The 23,835-nt window shown below is 50.6% G+C and overlaps 1 protein-coding gene across 1 annotated transcript in view; it reads left to right on the forward strand.

Moving 5' to 3' along the window:
• Celsr1 (cadherin EGF LAG seven-pass G-type receptor 1) overlaps positions 1-23,835 on the forward strand; it is a 137,372-nt gene that overhangs the window by 49,192 nt on the left and 64,345 nt on the right. The window contains exon 2 of the mRNA XM_026782502.1: positions 10,688-11,326. Within this exon, the coding sequence (XP_026638303.1) occupies positions 10,688-11,326 (639 nt within the window). The remainder of the gene's footprint in view (positions 1-10,687; positions 11,327-23,835) is intronic.

Consider the following 23,835-nt stretch of genomic DNA (forward strand, 5'->3'; position numbering starts at 1 on the left):
GCTGGCCTCAAACTCAGAGATCCACCTGCCTCTGCCCCCCAAGCATTGCGATCAAAGGTGTGCAACTCCATGCCCAGCTTGGTGTTGCATCCTTATAATCTAGTACTTGTGAGTTAGAGACAGGAAACTCTGAAGCTCAATGTCATCCTTAGCTACCTAGCAAGTTCAAAGCCACCTTGGGCTGCATGAGATCCTGCCTCAAAAGCAGACAGGACCTGGAGAGGTGGCTCAGTGGTCAAGGGCACTGGCTGCTCTTGCGCAGAACTCGGGTTCAGTTCCCAGCTCCCACACAGTGACTCACAGCGATCTGTAACCCCAGTTTCAGGGGATCCAGTGCTATTTTCTGACCTCCATTGAATGATACACAAATATACATGCAGGAAAAACACCAATATACATAAAATAAAAATAACCTCCAAAAAATCTGTACAAAGTTTTAAAACTTAAAAAAAAACCCAAATTGCATAAATTCACATGAGATAAAACAAATCATTTCGAGAATCACAACAGCATGTGATTCTCTAGTGTCCTCTTCTTTCCCGACCCCAAACATTTCTCTCATCAGAGACCCGTGGTTTTAGTCACCCTGCCTCCCCTCTCTTGCCTCTGTGGCATTTCCCGTTTGGGTATTTCATGTGACCTTTTGTGTCTGGCACCTTCCCTTTAGAAGAAGGTTTTGAGGTGCTAAGTAACAGTATCTTGGAGACGGAATGAGCATGGAGAGAAGTGGGTGTTATGTTTGGACGAGCAGATTTGGAGCTCTGAAGTTTCAGGCGCTCACCACAGGCTGGCTGATTCTGAGGCTGGCTAAGATCTTGCTCAGTGTGGGAGGAAGGATCTGCTGATGGGGGGGGTCACAGGCCACACCCGCTGGGGGAACCTTGCCGCCCCAGTACTGGCTGGGGTTCTAGAGGGTCTCGGCAGACAGGCTCCTCACATGTTGGGTGTGGGCTTGTTTGTGGCCGTGGTGGCAGCAGAGAAGGCTGCAAAGCAACTGGGCTGGAGTCTGCTTTCTCTACCTGACTGCTCCCAGCCCCGCTTAACCCCTTAGCAGATGTTCTAAGGCTTAGACCGACAGCAGCTGACCTGGTTCTCTGTGGAGCAAACCAGAGGTCAGGATGGGTGACGGCTTGTCAGCGCCTGAGCTGTCCCCAACCTGGGACCAAATTGTCTGCACATCCAGTTAACTTCTCTGGCACCAACGTTCAGATGATTGCCCCACAATGTGCTAATGGTTTGGTATTTTTGCTGCCTACGTGTTCCCAGTAGAGAGGTTCAGATGTGTGAGGCCCATGGTAGCTGGCTGGAGCATGCCACGTACTCAGCCCTTCCAGAACGTGGGGCTCCGCCTGTCCAGGCTCCAGCAGGAGGCAGATACTCATGGTGGAAGACTGAGGATGCAGAAGATACACCGTGGGTGGGCAGGTGGCAGTTTTGTCTCTTGAACTCCGTACCCAGTGCTGTGGGGGACTGTGCCTAGGATTCTCATGTCTTTGGGTGGATCAACTCATCCCTATCCCTGAATTCTCAGGAATGGAGCAGCCTACAGGAACTCCTGTCCCTGCCACATCTGCAGAGGATGCGGAGGTCTAGAACAAGGCCATGCTGGATGTTCAGGAGTTGCCTCTGCTCCATAGCAAGTCATTGTTACGGTCTTCCCCTACAAGTCATTGTCCTTTCGAACACTAAGTGGCATCGTTTATAAAGCCAGCAGTAGGAGCAACCTTGGGGCTGCCTTCCCCTGTGACCCAGAATGTGTATTCTCCCCTCTAAATAAGACAAATGCCTCAGAGGATAATTCTGGAGGCAGGAGTTAGGAAGAAGGGGCAGGCCACCGTACTGGTGGGCCCTGGAGTCTTGGACAAGCCCGGCAGGTGCTGGAAGGTCACCGACAGCAGGGAGATGCCAGGTGACCTGAGGGAGACTATGTGCCGAGGCCTGGCAGTCTCCTCTCAGGGGCACAGGTCGCGGAGGACCCAGGAATAGAGTGGGGGTGGAGCCTGGAAACATTTTAAGTTAAAAAGAGTGTTGAGAGACTCCGCTGTTAAGAGTGGTAGTGCTTATCATGACCAGCTTCCTAAGGCTGGGATACAGGCTTGCCTGAAGAAGTGTGGGACCCAGAACAGGTGTAAGAATGTGAGCAGTGGTAAGTGTGTGTGGAGGCGGGCAGGCAGCAGGCACTAGCAGTGGGCGGGGGCAGGGGTAGGGGTAAAATCGCTTTGGCTGTCTGGATTTTGGCACAGACTCAGTGGACCAGTAGAAGAAAGTATGTGTGGAGACCCCGCCTCCAGCTCCAGGGGACAGCCATGGAAAAATAGGATGTGGGTTCCAAATAGGAAGAGATCCTAAACCGGGCGGTGGTGGTGCACGCCTTTAATCTCAGCACTCGGGAGGCAGAGGCAGGCGGATCTCTGTGAGTTCGAGACCAGCCTGGTCTACAGAAGCTAGTTCCAAGAAAAGAACCAAAAAAAAAACACAGAGAAACCCTGTCTCGAAAAACCAAAAAAAAAAAAAAAAAAAAAAAAGAGATCCTAAGTGTGAGTGAATACGGTGGGTCAGGAGAAACCAGTGGAAACAGGACCCAGCAGGGGACGGGAGAAAGGGCCACTGGCTCTGTCCTTTGCATCCCTGGCAACAGAGGTCCTGCAGCAGCAGACCCCTGTGGTACCCTGTGTGCTGACTGCAAGGTGAACATAGGTCCTTCCCGAGCCAGCATGGGTGGCCTGCTTTGTCACAGCACCAGTGTGCGGAACCATTCCTGATAGCCTGTGTCTCCATCCTGAGGCTGGGGAGGTGGGGCACTGTTGCTCCCCACAAATGGAGCAGAAGCAATATTCTCACCGCCACCTATCCACTTCCTAAGTATTGACTACACCCTGAAACCTCCTGCCACCTTGTCCCATGACATCCAGCTTTTGTTTTCCAGGGAGAAGGGCGAAAGGAAATTAAAATAAAAAAGATGTCCTCAGGGCAGGAGCCAGATAGCACCTGCTGTCTAGTCTCAATCTGGACTCAAAAGCCCTCCCCTCTTGACTCCTGGGAGAGGCACTGAGAGCCACAGTTTCCAGGGGCCTTGTGCCTGTGGAGTCCTGGAGAATAATAGGAACTGGGGACAGGAGCACAGGGTCTGGCTATAATCTGTGGCTGGCTGCGGTGTATCTCCCCGAATGCCAAGGCCATCACAGATTAGAGTTAGAAAAGGGACGGGCTTCCACATCCAGTGGGTAGATGGCACTGGCTTCCTCTCAAGCTGTTTGTTCCCAAGGCTTTGTTGTCTAACAGGTCAGCATCTGACCTTTTCTACTCCTAGTCTTCGGCTGTGCCAGCTCTTCCATGCACCTTACCTACCGTTGGCAGGGCCTTTAAGTCTAGCAATAGGCGTGGCCCAGCTGGGCATACCCCGCTGTCTGTGCTGCTCTGCCTTACCTGTAGGCGCCTCTTGTGCTCCTGTCCACACTGGTAAGGACCTGTCCCTATGGTTACTCCCTCCTGCTTTGCATAAGCATCAAAATCCCACAAGGTCAGCAGCATCCAGGGGACGTCCATCTCCTCCTCTGTGGTCTTGCTTCAACTATGACCCTGTTGCCCTGTGGTTGTCCTTTTTTTTCTTTTAAGCTTTTTATTTATTCTTCGTGTCTTTCACATCATGCATCTCAATCCCATTCATTTACCCATCCCTTCGTATCTGTCCTCTGCCCTTGCAACCCCTCCCAAAATAAAATAAAATTTAAGAGAAAAATAGAAAATAGAAGGCAGGTGGAAAAGGAAAAATCTCGTCATGGAAGCTGTAGTGTGACACAGAGAGTCATGCAGTAATCCCTTTTGTCCGTATTGAAATCTTTCTGTGCCCTGATAAGCCTCTCCGCCGATGCAGCAATCCAAATCAGACCAAATCAAACTGAATTAGAAAAAGCCCGGTTTAATAGATACAGTGCTCCAGGATAATTTTTCAGCCCCTCAGAGAGGAAATGGGAAAGGAAGACTGGAAAACCACACATCTGATTTCTGGAGGACAATATAAGTATCCTGTTGGGAGTGGTCTTGAGCACCTCTTGGGGAAGGGTCATTATTTGGCGGACTTTCTGAGATGCAGCAGGTTTTGGAGAAAGAGGTGGGGAGGGGTCTTAGGGTGGAGCTTCCACCCGAACACATCTATTTTTACTTTCAAGTCTTCATTTCAAAGATCTTGTCAGCCAGGGGGTGATGGCGCATGCCTTTAATCCCAGCACTCAGGAGGCAGAGGCAGGAGGATCTCTATGAGCTTGAGGCCAGCCTGGTCTACAAGAGCTAGTTCCAGGGCAGGCAACAATGCGACCCAGAAAAACCCTGTCTTGAAAAACCAAAATAAATAAATAAATAGATAAATAAATAAAACAAAAAACAAAGATCTTGCCATTGGTCTGGTTCAAGGCTGCTGGTTTCTGCTACACTATTGATGTTGGGCCTGCTGCACTAGGACTCTTGGATATCCTCTTGTTGCCCTGTGTCATGGAAATCCTTCAGCTTTGGGTTTGAAGGACCAGTCCCTTCATACGCTCCTACAGATCATAATTTAGGTGGATGTTTGCGTGGGGCAACTCATAACCCTGGTTCTGGGCTTTGGTAGTTGCAGGGTTGGTCAGCCTGCAAGCTCTCTCGGGTCCTCACCACCAGGGTGAGCTACCCAGCATTGCTCCAGCTAGTTAACCCCTTGCAGCAATGAGCAGGAGTGGGGCCAGTTCTCCCGCTTTCACGCCCTCAGGATTGGCTCTCCCACAGGTGGACGTCTTGACTAGCTATACTGTGTTGCCTAGGCGAGGTGCAGGGACCATTCTCTGCAGTGCTGCAGCTGGTGAGGGGCAGGGACAGCACTGTCTCTCTTCTGCTCTTGTGACCTCGGAGCCATCTCTCCCACCTGCCACAGGCAGTGGGGGTTGACCCCAGGTTTTTATGCGTTCTATGCTAAATAATACTCCCTAATTCATGTCCATCTGGAGTCTCAGATTGGGGCGTTAGCTGAAAACAGTCTGCCTTATATGGGATGCAGAGAGCCCTTGTCCAGTGACTGGTGTCCCTGAACAAGGCCCCACTCTGTGTCCCCAGATGGTACTTTGTAACCTCTGCTGGTTTCAAACTCATGATATCCCACTGCCTCAGTCTCCCAAGTCCCGGGATTGCAGGGACCCACAGGAATTGGCTCTGACCACTTGTGGATTCTGGTTTGGCTTTAGATTGGAGAGGCTGATCGTACTGTTGTGAGTTGCTTGGTGCCAGTTGTGTCATGGCACTTTGAGGACAGAGACGTCTTCCTCCCTCTTATTTGCCAGGCTTGCCTGTCACCTTTTCTTCTTTGCATGCCCCCTTCTGTGAAGCAAGTTCCATCCCTCCTGGTGATGGCAGTGATGGCTATACTCTCTGCTTCTTAGCAGGTGACTCAGTGGAGTCACCTGCACTGGGTTCCAAAGCGGTAGCTCCAGCTCCTGCTCCCATCCCACACTGGGGAGTCTTTAGCTCCCAAAGAGGTAGGTCTGCCATTGGGACATAGTTATGGATGCCCTCCATCCTCTTGCCACTGCCCCTCCCCCTATTAGAGGATCAGGCATCAGGCTCTTCCCCTAATTGTGGAGACCTAGAAAGTGCTTGCAAGTATTGAGAGCCCCCGCTGGGATAGTGTCTGCCTTCTTCCTGTTGTCAGAGGCAGCATAATGACATCTGAGAAGCTGGATCGGGCTGCTTGGGGGTGCTGTAGCATCAGGCTGTTTGAGTTTGCTGCAAAGCCAGTGGCAGCTGTGGTTGACCCCTGCACCAGTCTCACAGATGTGGGTGGAGGAAAGTCCTCAGCTCTCGTCTGGGAAGCTGCATAAGCCCAGAACTTTCCGAAAGTTGATCATCTTGACCCTGCACACCCAAACTGGCCGCAGAAAAGCAAACAAGAGAAGGTACAGAGGAGAAAGTTAGCACTCCGCATCTGTACATTCAAAGGCTTGAGCAGTGTCAGTCACTCTAAACCATTGGGGCCTGGGGCACAGAGAGCCTGAGAACTGCCACAGCCCAGAGGCTCTGTGCCTGAATGTCATCTGGGATTCTGGGTGGGCACCTGGACAGGAAAACAGTGGGTAAAAATGCGAAGCAAACCCGCGGGCAGTGTATGCTGTGGTTAGTAGGCATTGATATTGGCCCACAAATGACAAGAGCTGTCCCACACTAATACGTGATGTAGTTAATGGGGAGGGCGAGTGTGTGGTGTTCACAGCCCCTCTCTTCAGACATTTTAAGCAAACCTAAAGCTGCACTAGGATAGTTTATTTAAAGTCAGTGGCGTAGACAGAACCAGTATCTACGTGGCAGAGAATACCCAGGGTGAGTTCTCCGTGCTCATGAGCAAATGGGATCTTGTTTTATCTTGTGAAAAGTGGTGGTTTCCTCCCTTCTAATACCCTGTTATCTAGATCTGCCCTGTTGAGAGCCCCTGCTGGGAAAACCCAGCTTGTTTTCACTGTGTAGTTGGCTCGTCCTTCATTGCAGTGATACCTTGGTGATAGGCATGTGGGTCTGTGTCCCGAAGGCAAGGTCAGTTGCAGGCTTGACCCACAAACCCAACCCAGACCACTTAAGCCACACACACCTCTGGGCTCGGCCTTGGAGGAAGTTAATATCGGGGCTGGCAGTAAGGCGCGTGGGTCATGCTTCTAGCCCATCAGTACCAAAAGCTGTTTCTCCAGGTGTGTGTTTGCTTTGTCCCTGGATGAAGGTAGGTATCCCCTAGGCTGTGGTTCCTTGTTCTGCTGTGTTTCTTGGTGCTATGCCTTTCTGGACTGCTCCTGTAAGGGCTGAGACTTGGGAGTCCCCACTCCACCCTGGTTCCGAATAACACAATGCACTAGGAGAAAGGAGGTCCGGGCTCTTAGCTTAAAATCACAGGACCTTTAACAGCCTAGGCCAGGACAAACAAATCACTGTGTGGGTAAAGAATGTTTTGTAACAGCCTGCCACCAGGAAGCGAGCACTGTTCTACTCAAACGGCTGTGACAAAACCAAACCAAACAGCTACAAAAACATGGCTGGGTGGAACAACACCATCTCTGGGTGTTGTTCGTGCCTGTGTTAGTGCTGGAGTGGAGGAACCAGCAGGCTCCCATTCTCTGCTGTCCCCCTTCGTCCACACTGGTTTATCTAGGCGTTTCGGGGAATGTTCTAGAAGTATCAGTGCACACAGTACTTGCAGAATGCAACCTGAAAGGTCTTGTTCTAAGGACTCTCAGAGGCAGACAGTGGAAATAAGTGAGACTGTGGCCACTCCTGAACAAGGAGCAAAAGCGGGGACGTGAGGATTTGGAGGGGTGTTCAGCATGGAGACCCCAAGAAGATGCTTAACAAGGAAGCACCCCAGTGAGGGACACGTGTGGTCGGAGGGTACTCAGTGAGGTGCAGGTAGCTGAGACCTGGGTGGGGAGGGAGAAGCCGGTGGATAATGAGGAACACAGCAGTCCAGGTAAAAAAAATCAGGACATACACCAAGTCCCTGAGGTGGATTGAGTGACGGCAAGATGACAGGTGATCTTATGGTATCACTATGGTGATGAGGGAGGGCCGTGGGCACAGAGTGTGAAGTACCGTAGGTGGGGTTTTGGGTATGGATTTTATTCCAGGTGTCATTAGCAGCCACAGGGAAGTGGGGTGATGTAGCTGTATTTCAAGACATTCACCATGACAGGTATGGGGATGATGGTGGAGAGAAACTGAGGCAGGCAGATCTGGAGATGGGTAAACCCTACACGTAGCCTAGTGATACCCCTGGGTTATAATCAGCCTTTAAAAAATTTTTAAATTTTGTTAAATACACTTAAATCATACATCTTAGTGTCATTAGGAATGCTCACATTCTATTAAAATTTTATTTTCTGTGTATGGGTGTCTTGCCTGCATGTACATATATGTACCACATGTGTGCCTGGTGCTCACAGGGCCAGATAGAGGTGTAGATTCCCCTAGAAGTGTGGTGTTATAGATGGTTGTGAGCCGCTGTGTTGGTGCTTGGAACAGAATCCAGGTCCTCTGCAAGAGCAGCCACTGCTTTTAAACCCTGAGACATCTGTCTAGCCCCATTACATCCTTCCTCTAATTAAAAAAAAAATGGAGAGAGACTATGAATGGGAATGTGTGAGTATCCGGGCTTATACAGCTTGCATGTGGAGGTCAGGTCACCATGAGGAGTCAGCGCCTCTGGTATGCTGCGTGGGTCCCTGGGGATCAAATGCAAGATGTCAGCTTCAGCGCTAGTGTCTTTCAGTCTCAAACCTCTGTCTTCAGACTCCTAGGTGAACCTCAAACCTGAGAAACACATGTGGTAGGGTGGGTGAGGATCCTTGTGCTCCAGACAGCCAAGAGTCTAAGATAGGCCAGGGAAATAGTCCACTTCGCAAGTGTTTCTCAGGTTTGAGGTACACCTAGGAGGCAAGGAGAAACCACTTGGGTAGAGCCCTTCACTGATGTCCTGTGTCTAGGAGCCACCAGTTTCCCTGGGTGTCCTGGGCATCCCAGTGGCCTGTCTCTTGCATACCTGTCTCCTGATTCTTGGCTAGAGGTTTATGTGCTTAGGTTCACAACTAAAGTTGTCTTTTCATTTGGTTTTGGAATTCCAGGTACCTAGCCTCATGGTGTGTTTCCAGCACTGGAAGAGATTCAGTGTCTGTCATTGTATGACCTTTTGTTTCCTGAGGAAGGAGTTTGTTGTGGCTCACAGTTTGAGGGACTATCAGTCCAAAACAGTGGAGAAGGCATGATTGACAGGAGGCGCCAGCATTGGCCAATAAGCAGGAGGTGGCTGGTCACGTAGCATCTGCAGTCAGCAAATAGACATGAAAGCTGGTGTTCAGCTTGCTCCCCCTCTTGTGCCTCTTGTTTTTAGGGTGAACCTTCCCTCCTGAGTTAATTTAATCTAGGTAATCCTTCTTACACATACCATCACTGACTCCCATGATTTTAGGTAGTGTCAAGTTGACAATATAAGAACCACAAGTTCACCCCCATCAATCTGACACCCAAAACATCACTTTAAACCCAGAACCTTTGACTCCTGTCCCCCACAGGCAAAAATGCATTCAGTCCAACTTCAAAAGTCCCCATAGTCTTGGACAGCTCCAACATGGTATGAAAGTGAAAGTGCGGAGTCTCTTTTGAGACTCAGGTAACCCCTTGACTCTAACCTCAGGTTAGAGTTACACTAAACTCAGTTTTCTGTGTGGCATCCTAGAGCCTCCTTGTAGGGATTCCAGCTCTTCCACCTGTTCCCTGGCCTCAGACACTTTCTGGAGCCGTGGCTCAAATCTCTGTGACCTCTTCTCTCTTGCTCCTGTCATACCCACATGTAGGACAATGGTCTTCTACCTTGTACAGATTTGTTACCTGTATTTTAATAAAATGCTGATTGACCAGTAGCCAGTCAGGAAGTAATGTAGGTGGGGCAATGAGAACAGGAGAATTCTGGGAAAAGGAAAGAGTCAGTCTGCAGTAGTAACACAAACACAGAGGAAGCAAGATGAGAATACCTCACTGATAAAGGTACCAAACCACATAGCTAACCTAGACAAGAATAATGGGCTAACATAAGAGTTAATAAGAAGCCTAGCTAGGGGCTGGAGAGATGGCTCAGAGGTTAAGAGCACTGACTGCTCTTCCAGAGGCCCTGAGTTCAGTTCCTAGCAACACATGGTGGCTCACAATCATCTGTAACGAGATCTGGTGCCCACTTTTGGCATGTATATGAAACACTGTAATAAATTTTAAATAAAAAAAGAAAAATGTTTAAAAAAAAAGAAGCCTGAGATAATAGGCCAACTAGTTTATGATTAATGTAGATCTCTTTGTGTTTCTTTGGGACTGAATGGCTGCAGAGACCAGGCGGGACAGAAACCTCTGTCAACACCCATAAAAACCAACACCTTGTAGACAATGCTGCAAAGTTCTGCTTCCAGTGTGAAATTGAATTTGTCTCCCTTGGACCATGGTTGCATTGGTCTTTCTGTGCTGATGAGTTCAAAGGGAAGCAGTCCATCAGTGGGGATGGGGGAAGGTGGTCCTATTGCATTGGCAGTTATGAAATGGTTACAGATGAAGCTCTTAGTACCCTCGTAAGGCAGTGTTTATCCAGCATTCCTGTGTGCTGGCCATGTAAAGATACAAATAGATAGGCTAAGATAAATTAAGCCATGACAGGGCACATTGAGTAGAGAGCTGTTCCCTGGTGGAGCCAGTGTTGACCTGCTGGTGGGTTTGAGCTAAGATGGTTGGGATAATGGGAAGAATTGTTGTGGGGAGAGAGGAGGTTAGGGCAGGGTGAGCTGTCCATGTTGGGATGGGGTTGAGTGGGTACAGTCGGGATCCCAGATCTCACATGGCTGGAGTAAATGTGTGAACTGGGGAGTCCTGGGTGTTAAGGGGCTGAATCGTCCTGGTCCCCGGAGTACCCTGTTCTGTGGTTTTGGACCACTGAGTGTTTCAATAAGAAAAGGGCACACTGGGAGCTGTAATGATTTGGGATGGTGTGTGTGGGCAGTAGTATCGAGGTCAAGGTGGGGAGTGAGAATGGGGGTACCCAGCCTGGCTTCTCCCTTGCTGAGTGTATCTAAGGCTGTTCTTGGCGTGGGTTTGTAGGTTCCTTTGCTGTCTTGGGCATCCTAATGACCCCAGGTCTCCTTGTGTCCCACAGATGGCATCCACAGTGTCACGGCTCTCTGCACTTTGCGGGTAACCATCATCACAGATGACATGCTGACCAACAGCATCACCGTCCGCCTAGAGAACATGTCACAGGAGAAGTTCCTGTCCCCGCTGCTATCCCTCTTTGTAGAAGGCGTGGCCACAGTACTGTCCACCACCAAGGATGACATCTTCGTCTTCAACATCCAGAATGACACAGACGTCAGCTCCAACATCCTGAACGTGACCTTCTCAGCGCTGCTTCCTGGTGGCGCTCGTGGCCGCTTCTTCCCATCCGAGGACCTGCAGGAGCAGATATACCTCAACCGGACACTGTTGACCACCATCTCTGCCCAGCGCGTGCTGCCCTTTGATGACAACATCTGCCTGCGGGAGCCCTGTGAGAACTACATGAAGTGTGTGTCCGTGCTGAGGTTCGACAGCTCGGCACCCTTCATCAGCTCTACCACGGTGCTCTTCCGACCCATCCATCCCATCACTGGCCTGCGCTGCCGCTGCCCCCCAGGCTTCACCGGCGACTACTGCGAGACTGAAATTGACCTTTGCTACTCCAGCCCATGTGGAGCCAACGGCCGGTGCCGGAGCCGAGAGGGTGGCTACACTTGCGAGTGCTTTGAGGACTTTACTGGTGAGTGTCGGGAGCGTGGGGATGGACTGGCAGGGGCTGACCTATACTTTGCACCAGAGGTTCACAGTGCACATGTGAAGTATGAGGGTTTCCTGTGGTCCCAAGAGGCATGATGTTAGAAGACAGGTCCTGGGCACAAGTGTCAGCTCTGCGCGTTTTAAGGTGGCTGTAGGTGGCAGTTTCCTTAGCTAGCAAGGGAAGCTGTTGGCTGCCAACCTCCCAGGCCTCATTCATCTTCTCTGGGGGGCTTGTGTCATCCTCTTCATGAAGACTTTAGGAGGGAGGCTCTAGGTGAGACCTGCTGTTGACACCCAAATGCGTCAGATACCATGTTTACATCTAAGTGGGTTCTGTTGTTTTGAGACATGGTCTGGCCCCCACGCCGAGCTTTGCTTTGAAATCATGGCAATCCACCGACCTCAGCTAGCTGTGAGTGGCTTTAAAGTTAAAGCCCCGTTATTCTAGATTTCCAGTTTAACTGGTTAGTGCAAAACTGTGCAGCCAGGGTAGAAATCGTGAACCTTTAACCGCATGGGTCCTGAAAGAAGTTAGCAGTTTTAGTCATGCCTCGTTGCTGCAAAGACTGGTTCACCTTCCTCCGCTTCTCAAGATGCTCTTAGCTCAGCATGTCCTGACCAGTCTTGAAGACCAGCCTCCTCAAATGCAGTCAACGGTTGTTTTAACCATAAGGAGGCAGCCGTGGAGAGCAGTTTACAATGGCATTGCGCACCCACAGATCTTGTTCTGGTCCTTGGTCTCCTGTAATGTACAGTTACATTCCATTTGGAAAGCCAGTTCCTATAGGTTCAATGGTGAACAGATCATCTTTCTGGAAGGCTCTCTGGGGATTAGGTGGAACTTGATTTGCACTGGAAGTGACTTGGAGATTCTTCTGTCTGTAATTAAGGACTTTAGTATGGACACCCGAGGGTCCTCTAGTATGGGAATCTTATCTGCATATAGCACAGCATTAATTGCACTGGAGGTTTTAGGGGTGCATGTGGGGCAAGGAGAGGGAAATCTAGGTAGCGAGAATAGAAGTGGGTATCTGTGGTCTTATGCATCTAAAGAGGAAGGGACGTCACTTGGAGAACTTCACAGTGCGTGAGTTGAGCTGCCAGGTTGGCCCATCGGCATCTCAAGTTGGTTATTGTCTGGGAACGTGGAGGAGGGAGAAGGACATTTGGCTGCCCACCCCTGTTCTGTTCCCCTCCCTGTCTGTGGCTGAATGCCAACAGGATGTGGGCAGTTCTTCCTGCTGTCTGGCATGTGCTGATCCCAGATTCCTGCTTCTCAGGTGCCTGGTGGTGAGCAGGAAGGAAGGCAGAGGCCTAGGAGATTCTCTAATTGTCGGTGTGCACCTGAAGTGCTGGGGAAAATGTGTGTGTGCACACACATGCATGTTTGGGGGGGTCTCCCCTCCTCTGCCTCTCCTCCTTGCTCTGAATTTAGCCAAGCTAATTTTTCTGTACTACCAACAGGACACAGGGTGGTCATACCCTTCCTACCCCCGACCCCAGGCTTCAGTGGGCATCTATCTCTTTGGAGGTCTTATGAGACCCAGCTAGCTGCATGATCAGCTCTCTCCTGGAGAAGAAGCTTGAGGGTGAGGCGGCTCATTCCCCAGTCCCTCCCTGTCATCTGGCCCTGTGTGGAATGATTTGTAAACTCTCAGACAGAGAAGCTGAGGCCACCGTTGTAGGGAAGATTGGTGCCCTCCAGGGAGTAAACACCGCCCTTCTTCATCATGCCCATTCTTGCCACAGACATTTACTGCACCGAGCACCTGCTGCCGATATTCGCAGAGTGCTTGCTGTCTGCCAGAGCAGCGTTCAGTCGGACTCTACCCTATCTCTGTGGACTAGCACTCAGTCACTTGGTGCATTCTCTTTCGCTGATATTTAGGACTTTTCCTTCCCGCCTTTCGTCATCTGCAGGGTGACATGTGACAACTTCCAGGCTTCATCCCAGGGCTACCATTAGTTGACCTGTTAGAGGTCCTCAGGGGATGATATGACCATGCTGGGGCAGGTAAGTAAGGCCACGGTGGCTCTGTGGACCTTCAGATCCCCAGCAATGATGGCTGAGCCGTTGGATGCAGCCAACTGACTTCCGAAGCTCTCAGGTTTCCTCTTCATCAGCAAAGTCATTTCTAGAAGGACGGTAAAGGGACGGTGGCCACATCCCTCATCTCAGTGAGATGTGGTGATTGACGTGAGGTTAATTTGATTCTCTTTGAGTACTGGAAAACATCATGCTATTTCCCCTGAGATAAAACTAATTAAGAGTGATTACTTCTCCTCGATTCCCTTCCTTCCCTCTCCTCCGTGTTGCCTTTGAAGCACTCTCTTTTCTGCATGGAGGTAATTGTGCTCATTTCTTCACGATGAAAGCAACGCTGTCGTCACGCAGCTTTAATTTCTTGCTCCCTGGTAAGCTGAGCTGGAGCTCTAGGCCTCCGCAAGGTGAGGTTGGAATTGGCCCAAGAGTGCTGGGAGCCCTTGACTTCCTGTGTCGTGGGACAGGAGGCTCAGGAGCAGGAGCTGGCAGAAGGAAGGCATCAATTAATTTCAGGGAAAGCTCTCTGAATTCGCCAGGGAGCGTATTCCAGATAGCTCTCCTGAATTTCTGAAACCATCCTGGCTTTAGAGGTGTGCCCGGCTCAGGCACCTGGATCCCGTGGTGTTTGTAAGGGGAAGGGAGCTGCTGGCCCCTTATGGTGTGTCCCTGAAGCTACAGCTCTGCATTGCCACCAGGGTTGGGTTCAGCAACTATCTCATAGTTGGAAAGGAATGAGACAAGAAGACTTCAGACCTCTCTGAAGTATTATTATTATGCTCTGGATGCATATTAGATAGCCCCTTAATTTCTCAGTCCCAACTGGTAAGATGGCCCAGTGGGTAAAGGCACTTGCTGCAGCCAAGTCTAAGGACCGGAATTTGATCTCTTATAGAAAGGATGAACCAACTCCTACAAGTTTTCCTCTGACCTCCACACCTGCCCCACTCCATAAATAAATAAAAATAATTTCTCAAGCCTGTAAACAATTACAAGCTTATTTCCTTCCACGCTTGGCCTCTCAGTCTTCATTTGAGGGACACTGTTTTTTTTTTTTCTAAATACTTTTGTGTACGTGGCCATGAGCTCCCATGTTGACCCCCATCTCCCAGCTTCCTCACCTGCTGTCTTCCTGTCCATCTATATCTACCCTTTATACGTCCCCTGAATCCACTGTCCCCTGCCCTAGGAAGGTTCTAGAAGGTTTTCTTGCACTTTCTCATTAGAAACCTTTTGGTTTCTTCCTTAAACTTCACACGTGTCCTCTTTATTTGCTGCTCCACTGTCCCATAAGGTAGACTCCCTCATCCTCATGTCTGTCCCCAGCCAGCAATGACTTGGAGCTCATTCCTAGCGAGCACTTCATATTCCTTGGTAGAAATTTGTTTCCCGCCCTGAGGGCTGTGGCCCTATAACTCCAAAGGCCCCTTCCTTGCTCTCCACACCCAGGTTTTGCTGGCCTTCCGGTATCTGCTGGCTTCTCTCAACACAGCCCCTTGTATCTCAAGTGGAAGCCCCCGGTCCATCACCCCCCCACACCAGGTTTCCTAAATTTCCCTTCCTACCCCCTGTGCGTCTGCTTAGTAACCTCCCTCTGCTGTGTGAGATCTATGGGGACACATGTGGACGGGACCCTGGAGGTAGAGCAACCTCTCCTCCACAAGGCTGGAGACATGCCCTTGCACCTGCCATTTGTCATATGCCGTGGTCAGAGCGACACCTTTGCTGCTTTTGGTCCTTAGTGGGAAAAGACAGGATTCTGTCTGTTCCATGTCCCTTCCCGGTCATTAAGGTCCTTCCTACCTTTGGGTTGCAGGCCTCTCTATGATCAAGCTCCAAATTGAGTTGGGACCCACTACTGCAGGCTCCTGGGTATTTCTAGGATGTCTCCCCTTCTCATCTCTCCCTCTCCTCCTCCTTCTCCTTCTCTCCTTTCTTTAGGGAGAACTGGGAATAGCTACCTAATCATCACAGATCAACATCTCCCCTGGGGAACATTCCGGAATGACAGCTTTGATGTTAGCAGGAGGGATAGTTCAGCTGAGTCCAGGTCTGCGAGGGGCGGGGTGGTTGCTATCCCAACTAAAGCTAGCCTTGGGTGTCCTTCCCAGAGGTATTCATGGGTGAAACTTGTTTGTTAGGGTCAAGTTCATTCTTGACCCCTTATTTGATCCCCATTCTTAGGATGCCCCCGCCCCCACCTCTCACTGCTTGTCCTCAGTTAGCGTGTTTCAGCAAATCCAAGCAAATGGTGCTTGCACAGCTGCTGAGCACAAAGCCGCAGCCCTGGGCCATGAGCTCGCCTCTGCCCCCCATAGTAGCGATGGGTGTAGAACTTGGGGAACCCTCAATGGCACTCACTTTGAACTTTGTAACAGCTCCCCTAGCACCTTCGCACTTGCTTTAAGAGTCTGCTCAGACTGCGGGACCCTCCAAGGCCTCCTGAAGCTGAGGACGTCTTATGTAGGTTCAGGGCCTGAAATACTTGACTCAAGCGCCCAGCCACCTGTCTGCTTGTGGGAACAACCTTAAAGTAGTTGCTGGACCTCCTCTGCCCTTGTTATAAATATAGATATTATCCAGCTCCACTGCTGTTTGAGATAGAGTGCTGGTGTTCCTGTCACCATGGAGTACACTAACATACCAGGTGCCACCACCAAACAGTTCCATGCTGTGTGGTGCATTGCTCCTGAGCTGTGTCCTGGTCCTGCAGGGCCACCTCCTTGAGCACAGGGAGGAGGGCACCCAGTGGGCTGAAATCTACAGGGTACACCTCATCTGCACGGGGAGTGGATCCCAACACTCTGACATTAGTCCCTAATGTGGGGGATAATTATCAGTTAAAACGAGAATCATTTCACTGCCTGTAATTAAAATCTCAGCTAGAGCAGCGAACCCTTTCAGACTTTGGGAGAAGATGTTATGTTTTCTTGTTTTCTTCTCGTCGTTGCGCACCTACCTGCTGCTCTGGCTCTTTCCACAGTGTGGGTTGCAACACGCCGCCTTTCTCTTCTGTGCTGTCCTGAAGCTGAGTGTTATTGCACTTCTGGGTGACCTGGTTTTTCACTAAGACGTTGTCCTTAGGGATCCAGGTGTGGGCAGATTCAGCCTGGACGCTCCTGTGAACTTTAACCCCCAAAGCCAGGGTGAAGGAAAACGTAATGTCTTCCCTTAAGTCTGAAAGGGTTCACTGCTCTAGTTGAGATTTTAAATACAGCCAGTATAATGATTCTTACTTTAATTGATAATTATCCCCTACACATCATGGCAAGTGTCAGGCATAGCTGACTGGCCACCAGGATGATCCCCCGACTCTCCCCATGTCCTCTTGTGGGTGCTGTTAACAGAACTCAGATTGAGCATCCCTAACCCAAAGTTTGAAGTCCAGAATGTTCCAAAAATCCAAAACTTTGCATGCACCAACACGATGTCAAAGTGGAAAATTCCACATCTGACCTCACGTGATGGGTTGCAGTCAGAATGCAGGTGTGTTTAAAAATTTGTATAAAATAACCTGGAGGCTACATGTAAAAGGTATACATGAACCATAAACAAATTTTGTGTTTAGACTTGGTGCCCATCCACGAGATCTCATTAAGTATATGCAGATGTTCCAAAAATTAAAAAAAAAAAAGAGTCTGAAATCTAAAACCTGATCCCAGGCATGCTGTCTTCCCTTTTTTGGATCAAAGTCCTTTGGGGGCTAAGGGTTGACGCTTGAACTCATGATCCTCCTGCCTCAGTCTCCTGAGTGCTGGGATTTCAGACCTATGCTGCCACACTTACCCTTCCAGGTATTTTGGATAAAGGGTTAGCACAGGTGAATTAAGACGGTCAAGCCATAGTTCTTGATGGTTCTGAGGCCACTGTCGAGGTGTGCCCAGAGAGCTGCAGCACCCAGAGGTCGCAGGGCCCAGTGCTTCCTGCCTCTTCTCAGCTTCTCCGTGCCTTAGCCTACAACTGCATTCCTGCAGGGTCTGACTCTTGACAGTGCCTGCTTCCCGTGCCTTGTGCTTCTCTCTTCCACGGACATCAGCCACTGGACTAATGCATCCCCAATCCAACACGGCCACCTCTGAACTTGGCTTTACCTACAAGAGCCTAGAGTCAAATAAGGACCTCCTCACTGGCACCAGACATGGGCAGCATTACTGTTACTGTGGAGAAAATAGCTCACTATGCCCCGGGATACCTCCTGCTTCTTACTCACATGCCTGTCAAGCATCTATCTGGGTCAGGGGCATTCCTGCTAAGAGGCAGTTTTCCCCGAGCATTGCTTTCCTCGAGGGTCCTAACCAGAAGGCAAGAGTGGATGAGGGCTAGCAATCAGCTTGCAGATGGTCAAGGCAAGAGGGAGTAAGGCAATAGGGAAGGGACTGGCCAGTCTGTGCTGAGACCTTAGGAGGCCCTGCACTGGGTGTCTCTGCCGTTGGTGGGATGGGGCCTAGCTTCCCTCCTCTTGGGAAGTGTGGGTGTCTCTGTATCACTTGCTGTTTGTGCCAGAGGGCTGCAGGTCATCGCAGATGGACTCACTTGAGGATGCGGAGGGAGCCAGGCTCTAAACTGAAGGTTCGGCCAGTCTGCCTCCTCTTGGAGGCTCCCATGGGGAGTCTGCTTGCCTTCCAGCATCTGGAACCACCTGCGATGCCCTTCACCTCCTCTGCCCTTGCATCCCACGCTCTGACTTCCCGACCTGCCTCCCACGGGATCCCGTGATGGCTTCGTCTCTTCTCCCGGTAATCCAGCTGACCTGGTCCTCAATGTGTCCCATCTGCAGAGTGCCTTTTATAGTATAGAGACCCAGTTCTCAGGCATTGGGTGGCATCTTCTTTGGGTCCATAATTTTGTGACTACTACCTCTGGCCTTACCAGCCCCTGGTACCCACTGGACTGTCAATAAAAAACTTGCTAAGGGCATAGGAGAGCTAGCAGACCCGCAAAAAGTCTAAAGAGCTTGGCTGTCGTCTCCACACCGCCACCCCTGTTTTAATGTCACTGTGGAGCTCTGGTCATCAAGCTTTTCTGGAGAAATTGAGCCTCTGACCTGAGCGGTGACCCTAAAGGACTTTAGGGAATGCATCCCTCTGCCATTCTCCGCCCCATCCATTTTCCCCGTAGCATCAGACAAAGCCGCTCTGTCTTGCCTGGGACCACAAGGGCCAGAGCAAGAGCTATGAAGGCATTGACTCCAAGCAAGAAGTTTGCACAAAACCTGTTCAAGGGAGGTCTCCTGGGCACACCACTGTGTGTGTGTGGGGGGGGGGTATCCCATGCTGAAGGGGGTCTTCAGCATCCCTTCTGGGGCTGGGTACATGGTCCTGAGGAGCTACACACTATAGTGTCCTCCTCAGGCCAGACATATGTGCGAGTGCGTGTGTATCCATATCCGTCTATGTGCTGGTAGTTCTGTCTGTGGGGGCCGTCCACAGAGTTTCCAGTTGGCTGTAATTCAGACTCCCAATCGGATCCCCACAATCACAGGACAAAGCCCCTCTACCCGTTCACCCCTTCCCAATCTCAAGGTCTTCCTTCTCCGTCCCCCTCCTTTCCTTTCGCCTGTTTCTGTCTCCTCCCCTTCTTTGTCTTTCTCCCTCCTTCCCTCCTGTCCCCCTTCCTTCTGTCTCCATGTCGCCATAACACCCTAACTGATAACAACTGTTAAAGATTGTGTTAAAGGGCCAGGGAGATGGCTCGGTGGGGCAAAGGCACTTGTTGCACGATCCAGGCAGGTGAGTTTGTTCAGAACTGTGTAAAGGTGGAAGGGAGGGACCAGCTTCACAGTCTCCTGACCTCTACATATTCACAGAAGCATATTCTCTCTCTCTCTCTCTCTCTCTCTCTCTCTCTCTCTCTCTCTCTCTCTCTCTCTCTCTCTCTCTCTCTCTCTCTCTCTCCACACACACGCACATACAACCTATTTTTTTAAGTTAAAGATTGTGTTAAAATAGTGACTCTCAACCTTCCTAACTCTGAGACCCTTTAATACAGTTCCTCATGTTGTGGTGACGCCAACCAACAAATTATTCCAGTGCTACTTCATAACTGTAATTTTGCTATTGTTATAAATTGTAATGTGAATATCTGATATTCAACTCCAAAAGGGGTCATGACCCTCTGGTTGAAGACTGCTGTGTTAAAAAGTTCATTTAGCCAGTGGTGGTACATGCCTTTAATCCTAGTACTCGGAGGCAGAGGCAGATGGAGCTCTGTGAGTTCAAGGCTAGCCTGGTCTACAAGAGCTAGTTCTAGGATAGGTGCCAAAGCTACACAGAGAAACCCTGTCTTGAAAAACAAACAAAAACAAAGACAAAAAAACAAACAAAAATAAACCAACAAAAATTAAAACCTCAACAAGTTCATTTAAGAGGCAGAGGCAGGGGGATCTCCAGGTTCAAGGCTAGTCTGGTCAGCGTAGTAAGTTGAGTTCCAGGACAGCCAGGGCTACACAGAGAAACCCTGTTCATTCAAAGTTTGTTTAAATCTACAAAAAACACATTGCTTGTGGTCATTTGGCTCCTTCACCTCTGGTCATAGTTTTCCCATCTGAGAGTCTTTGGATTGCTGAGGACAGTCCCTGCTCTAGGGCTCAGGCTGTGGGCACGCCCTCTGGCAGCTGTCCTGTGCACCACACAGGGTGGGTCAGCTTCTGGCCTCTTCAGCCAACAGTGGCTTCAGGGCCGTGGAGGTGCTTTATTCTAGGGGGCGTGTTCCAAGTGTCACTGCGGTATAGGACCCCCTTGTAGCCTCTCTGAACACGGAGACTTAAAGTGGTACCCCATCCCCCTCTGGCTCTGCAGGCCCCAACCCTTAGCCAGGCAGGTGGCTTCTCAGGGTAGGGAGTAGTGTGGGTGGGTGGAGATCTGGCTCTTTGCCACTGGCATGCATTTTTTATTTATATTTAAAAATATGGGTGTGACTGAAGTTCTGAGAATTTGCTTCAAAGACAATGAAGTCATCAGAAAGAGACAGACCCTGGACAAGCCCCAGCACTGTGGCTTCTCCTGGCCTCGGGGCTTCCTGCTCCCACCTCTCTGCTCCCTTCTCACGGAAGCCACAGGAAGGGGCAGCAGGTGTCTGGGCCCTCTGTTGAGACCTTCTGGGTAGCCTGGCCAGCAGGGAGGGGCTGGGCCACCTGAGCTTGTGGCTCTGAGAGACCAGGCTTCTATCCCCAGGAGGTGAGAAAGTCAAACAAAGCTGGCAACTCCCTAGGGGGAGGAGAGGAGGGGCTAGAACCTGGCAGTCTGCCTGGAGTGGGGAAGAAGTGAGAGCCTGAGGCAGGGTGGGTGAGGAGTGGGGGCCTGGAGTGACAGTTCCCTGGGGGAGGAGTCAGGCCAGGAGCACAGCAATCCAGGACCTTTGCCAAATGAGTTCTGTTTGCTTACCCAACCTCTCAAGTGCTGGAGATGGCTCCTGGACACGGGTGTCTGGACTGCCTGCCTCCAGGATAGCCATATGGCCAGCAAAGCGAGAGTCATTTGACTGGTTTTGGGCCAGTGAACCTCTGTCCTTCGCAGTGGTGCTTAGAAGTCCTGAGGCCCTGATCATCATCTCCCGACAACCTCCTAAGGTGCGGGTTTTGAAGGGCGATCTTGGGTGTTTACACACTTCACACCCATCCCTACAGACTCCTTACAGATCTTGCTGATGCTCGTGTGCGTTACCCTTGCTGCTATGTGATCCGGCACATGCTCTGACCGTCTCTGGGCCTTCTGCACATTGGGGCCTGCCTAGAAGGGAGGTTGTCTGTTGACGGTCTGTGCTGTGACTGCTCTCATGGTGGTAATAGCATTGTTCAACTCTTGACGTGGCCCTGGTACCATCCAGAGAGAAAGCATCAGGCTGCATCAGGCTAGTCCTGTTTACCTGTGGTCTCCTTGGCAAAGCAGGCCTTTAGGGCGCCCTCTCCCACACCTTGGTGGCTACACTGAGGACTTCTGCAGATATTGTTTCTGTCCTGGAGCTTCATGTCCCTGGCACTAGGTTGTTCTGAGCGACCTCTGTGCGACCCCTGTGTGGAGTGGGGCATTGCTAATGTGATCGTCCTGTCCACTTCGGCTCTCCAGAAGCATGAGGCAAGGAGGGGAGTGGGAGGCTGCTGTGTGGTACCAGGAGAGGGCCCCATCTGCTCTGGTGGGGACTATTTTGCACATGTGTAGGTCCCATGTTTGCTACCACGTGGGCCATGCTTGAGGCTGGAGGTTCTTCCTCAGGTCTACTTAGAATCTGTGGGCATGGTAGGGGTTCCAGGTCCAATTGCAGCCTCATGACCCATCCTCTGGGGTGTGGAGGGTTTGCTCCGTCTGAGCTCTGTAGTCTGGCCACACCCTTTAAGCCTCTTAGCGTACCTTGTCTGTTTTCCTAAACATTTGGTCTGTTTAGGAGACTCCAGAGCTGCAAGTAGCGGTTCTGTTCATTCTGGTAACCTCAGTGTCTCAACGTGTCCTGTGCCGGGCAATTCATTGCGTGAACTCATTGATGATAGGTGTGTGGATGGATAGATGGGTAGAGGGAAGGGTAGATAGATGGAGATAGTTGAAGGGATAGCTAGCTCAATGGATGGGGGAAGGGCAGGTAGATGGGTAGATGGATGGATGGAGGAAGGGTGGGTAGATGGTGGGTGTGTGGTGACTGGGTAGAAGAAAGACTGAGGGCAAACATGGGAGGCTGGGTCAGTGTGCTTAGTGCTCAGTGACCTCTGATGGACACCTGCCTTTCAATGCCCCGCGGTGCCACTGCTGGTCACAACATTTCCTGTGGTAGAGGAGCTTCTGCCCCGAGTTGCACAGTGGCTTGCATCTTCTTTGCTAGGACACGAGGTTCCTCTCTGGGGCTGAGTTGTGGTGGGGCTTCAGGCCACTCTGGGGCTCTGTGTGTTTAAGACCTGACTTCAAATGATCCACACTCAGATTCCAGCCCCTACCCCGCACCCACTTCCTTGCTTGCTGTGTTCTCCACCTGTCCTGCTGATCCTCAATTCTGCCCCAACTTCCAGCTTCCAAGTGTGCCTTTTGTGGGTTGTGTCTGAGCTTACTTACTCTGGAAATTCTAGTTTTTCTACTTTAAAGCCCTCCCGTCTTTATTAAGGGAGAAAGGATTGTCTTTATTTAGTTAAAAACTTAAGTTGGCAGACCTTTCCCTGCCCTTCCCTCCCAGGGAGTACATCCTGCCCTCTTCCAAGTCTTAAGGGTCTGAGCACCACCCTTTGAGGCTGAGTCAGGCCTTCTGCATGGCTAGTCCCTGCTCCTGTGCGTGGTGCACTGAAGTGGGTCTCGTGACCAGCCTCTCCCCAGCTCAGACCCCCATCCCTTCCCTCAGACTGAACATGATTACCCTCTGCACTGTGACTTCCATGGGCCTGAGTCCTCTCATCTCCTAGAGCCTCCATTCTGAGCCAGAAGCCCTGACTTTCCTACCTACCAACTGACTCCTTCCTGTGGCAGGCGCCCCATTTGCCTAAGTCTTATGATTCTGGGCTTTTGCTTAGATTCAGGGTCAACAGCGCTGACAGTACGAGCTTGAGTCTCTGAGCAGACAGGACAATACTCATCCACATCTGGGCAGGGCACTTGTTAAGTGATGGGATATGCATGCGATTCAGGGCCAGTCTGGCCTCAGCTCCAGGGCGTTTCTCTACACGACTCTCTCCAGTCTTTTCCGTGTGTGTTTATGTGTCTGCAGCCTTAACCAGGATGAGGCCAGTGTCCCTCACGGGCAGGGACCTTGTGGCATGCACCATGAATTATTGAGTTCGGCTATCAGGTTGCCCAAGCTAACCTTATCTCGGTGTGAATGGAGGGGCTGCCTATGAAATGGGGATGCGGGGTGGAGGTGCAGAGGCATGCTCCCCGGTTAAGAATGAGTCAGCAACATTTGACTCTGAGCAGAACACCTGGCATGTTCAGGGAATGCCAGATTCTGAACCGTGAAATCTTAGAAAGGGACAAAGTTAAATCATGACAGTAAGCCCTGAGAAGATTTATTTCATCAAAATGGCACTGCTTGGTAGGTGTGGTAGAAGGCTAAGGATGGAGCACTCTGGGCTATGCAGTGACCCTGTTTCAGAAAGGAAAAATGATAGATCAGGGAGGGCTCAGCAGACAAAGGCACCTGCCGCCCACCAAGTCTGTCAACCTAGAAAAAGGAAGCAAGAAAGGAAGGGTGCGTTGGAGGTGGCTCAGGCGTTAAGAGAGTTTGCTGCTCTTACAGTTTGGTTCCTAACACCAGCTCCAGGCAATCTAACATTCTCCTCTGACCTCTGCAGGTACATGCACGCACACTCATGCACGCAGACACACACACACACACACTCTCTGTCTGTCTGTCTTAGAAATCTAATACCAAAGCAAAGCAAATCTCTTACAGTATTTCCCTGAGAGCATTAAGGATGCCCTGTATCCTTCTCCTGGGCTAAGATGACTTGCAGAGTTAGAAATCATCACAGCCCAGATCTC

The sequence above is a fragment of the Microtus ochrogaster genome, chromosome 15, assembly GCF_000317375.1.
Source record: "Microtus ochrogaster isolate Prairie Vole_2 chromosome 15, MicOch1.0, whole genome shotgun sequence".
Lineage (NCBI taxonomy): Eukaryota > Metazoa > Chordata > Mammalia > Rodentia > Cricetidae > Microtus > Microtus ochrogaster.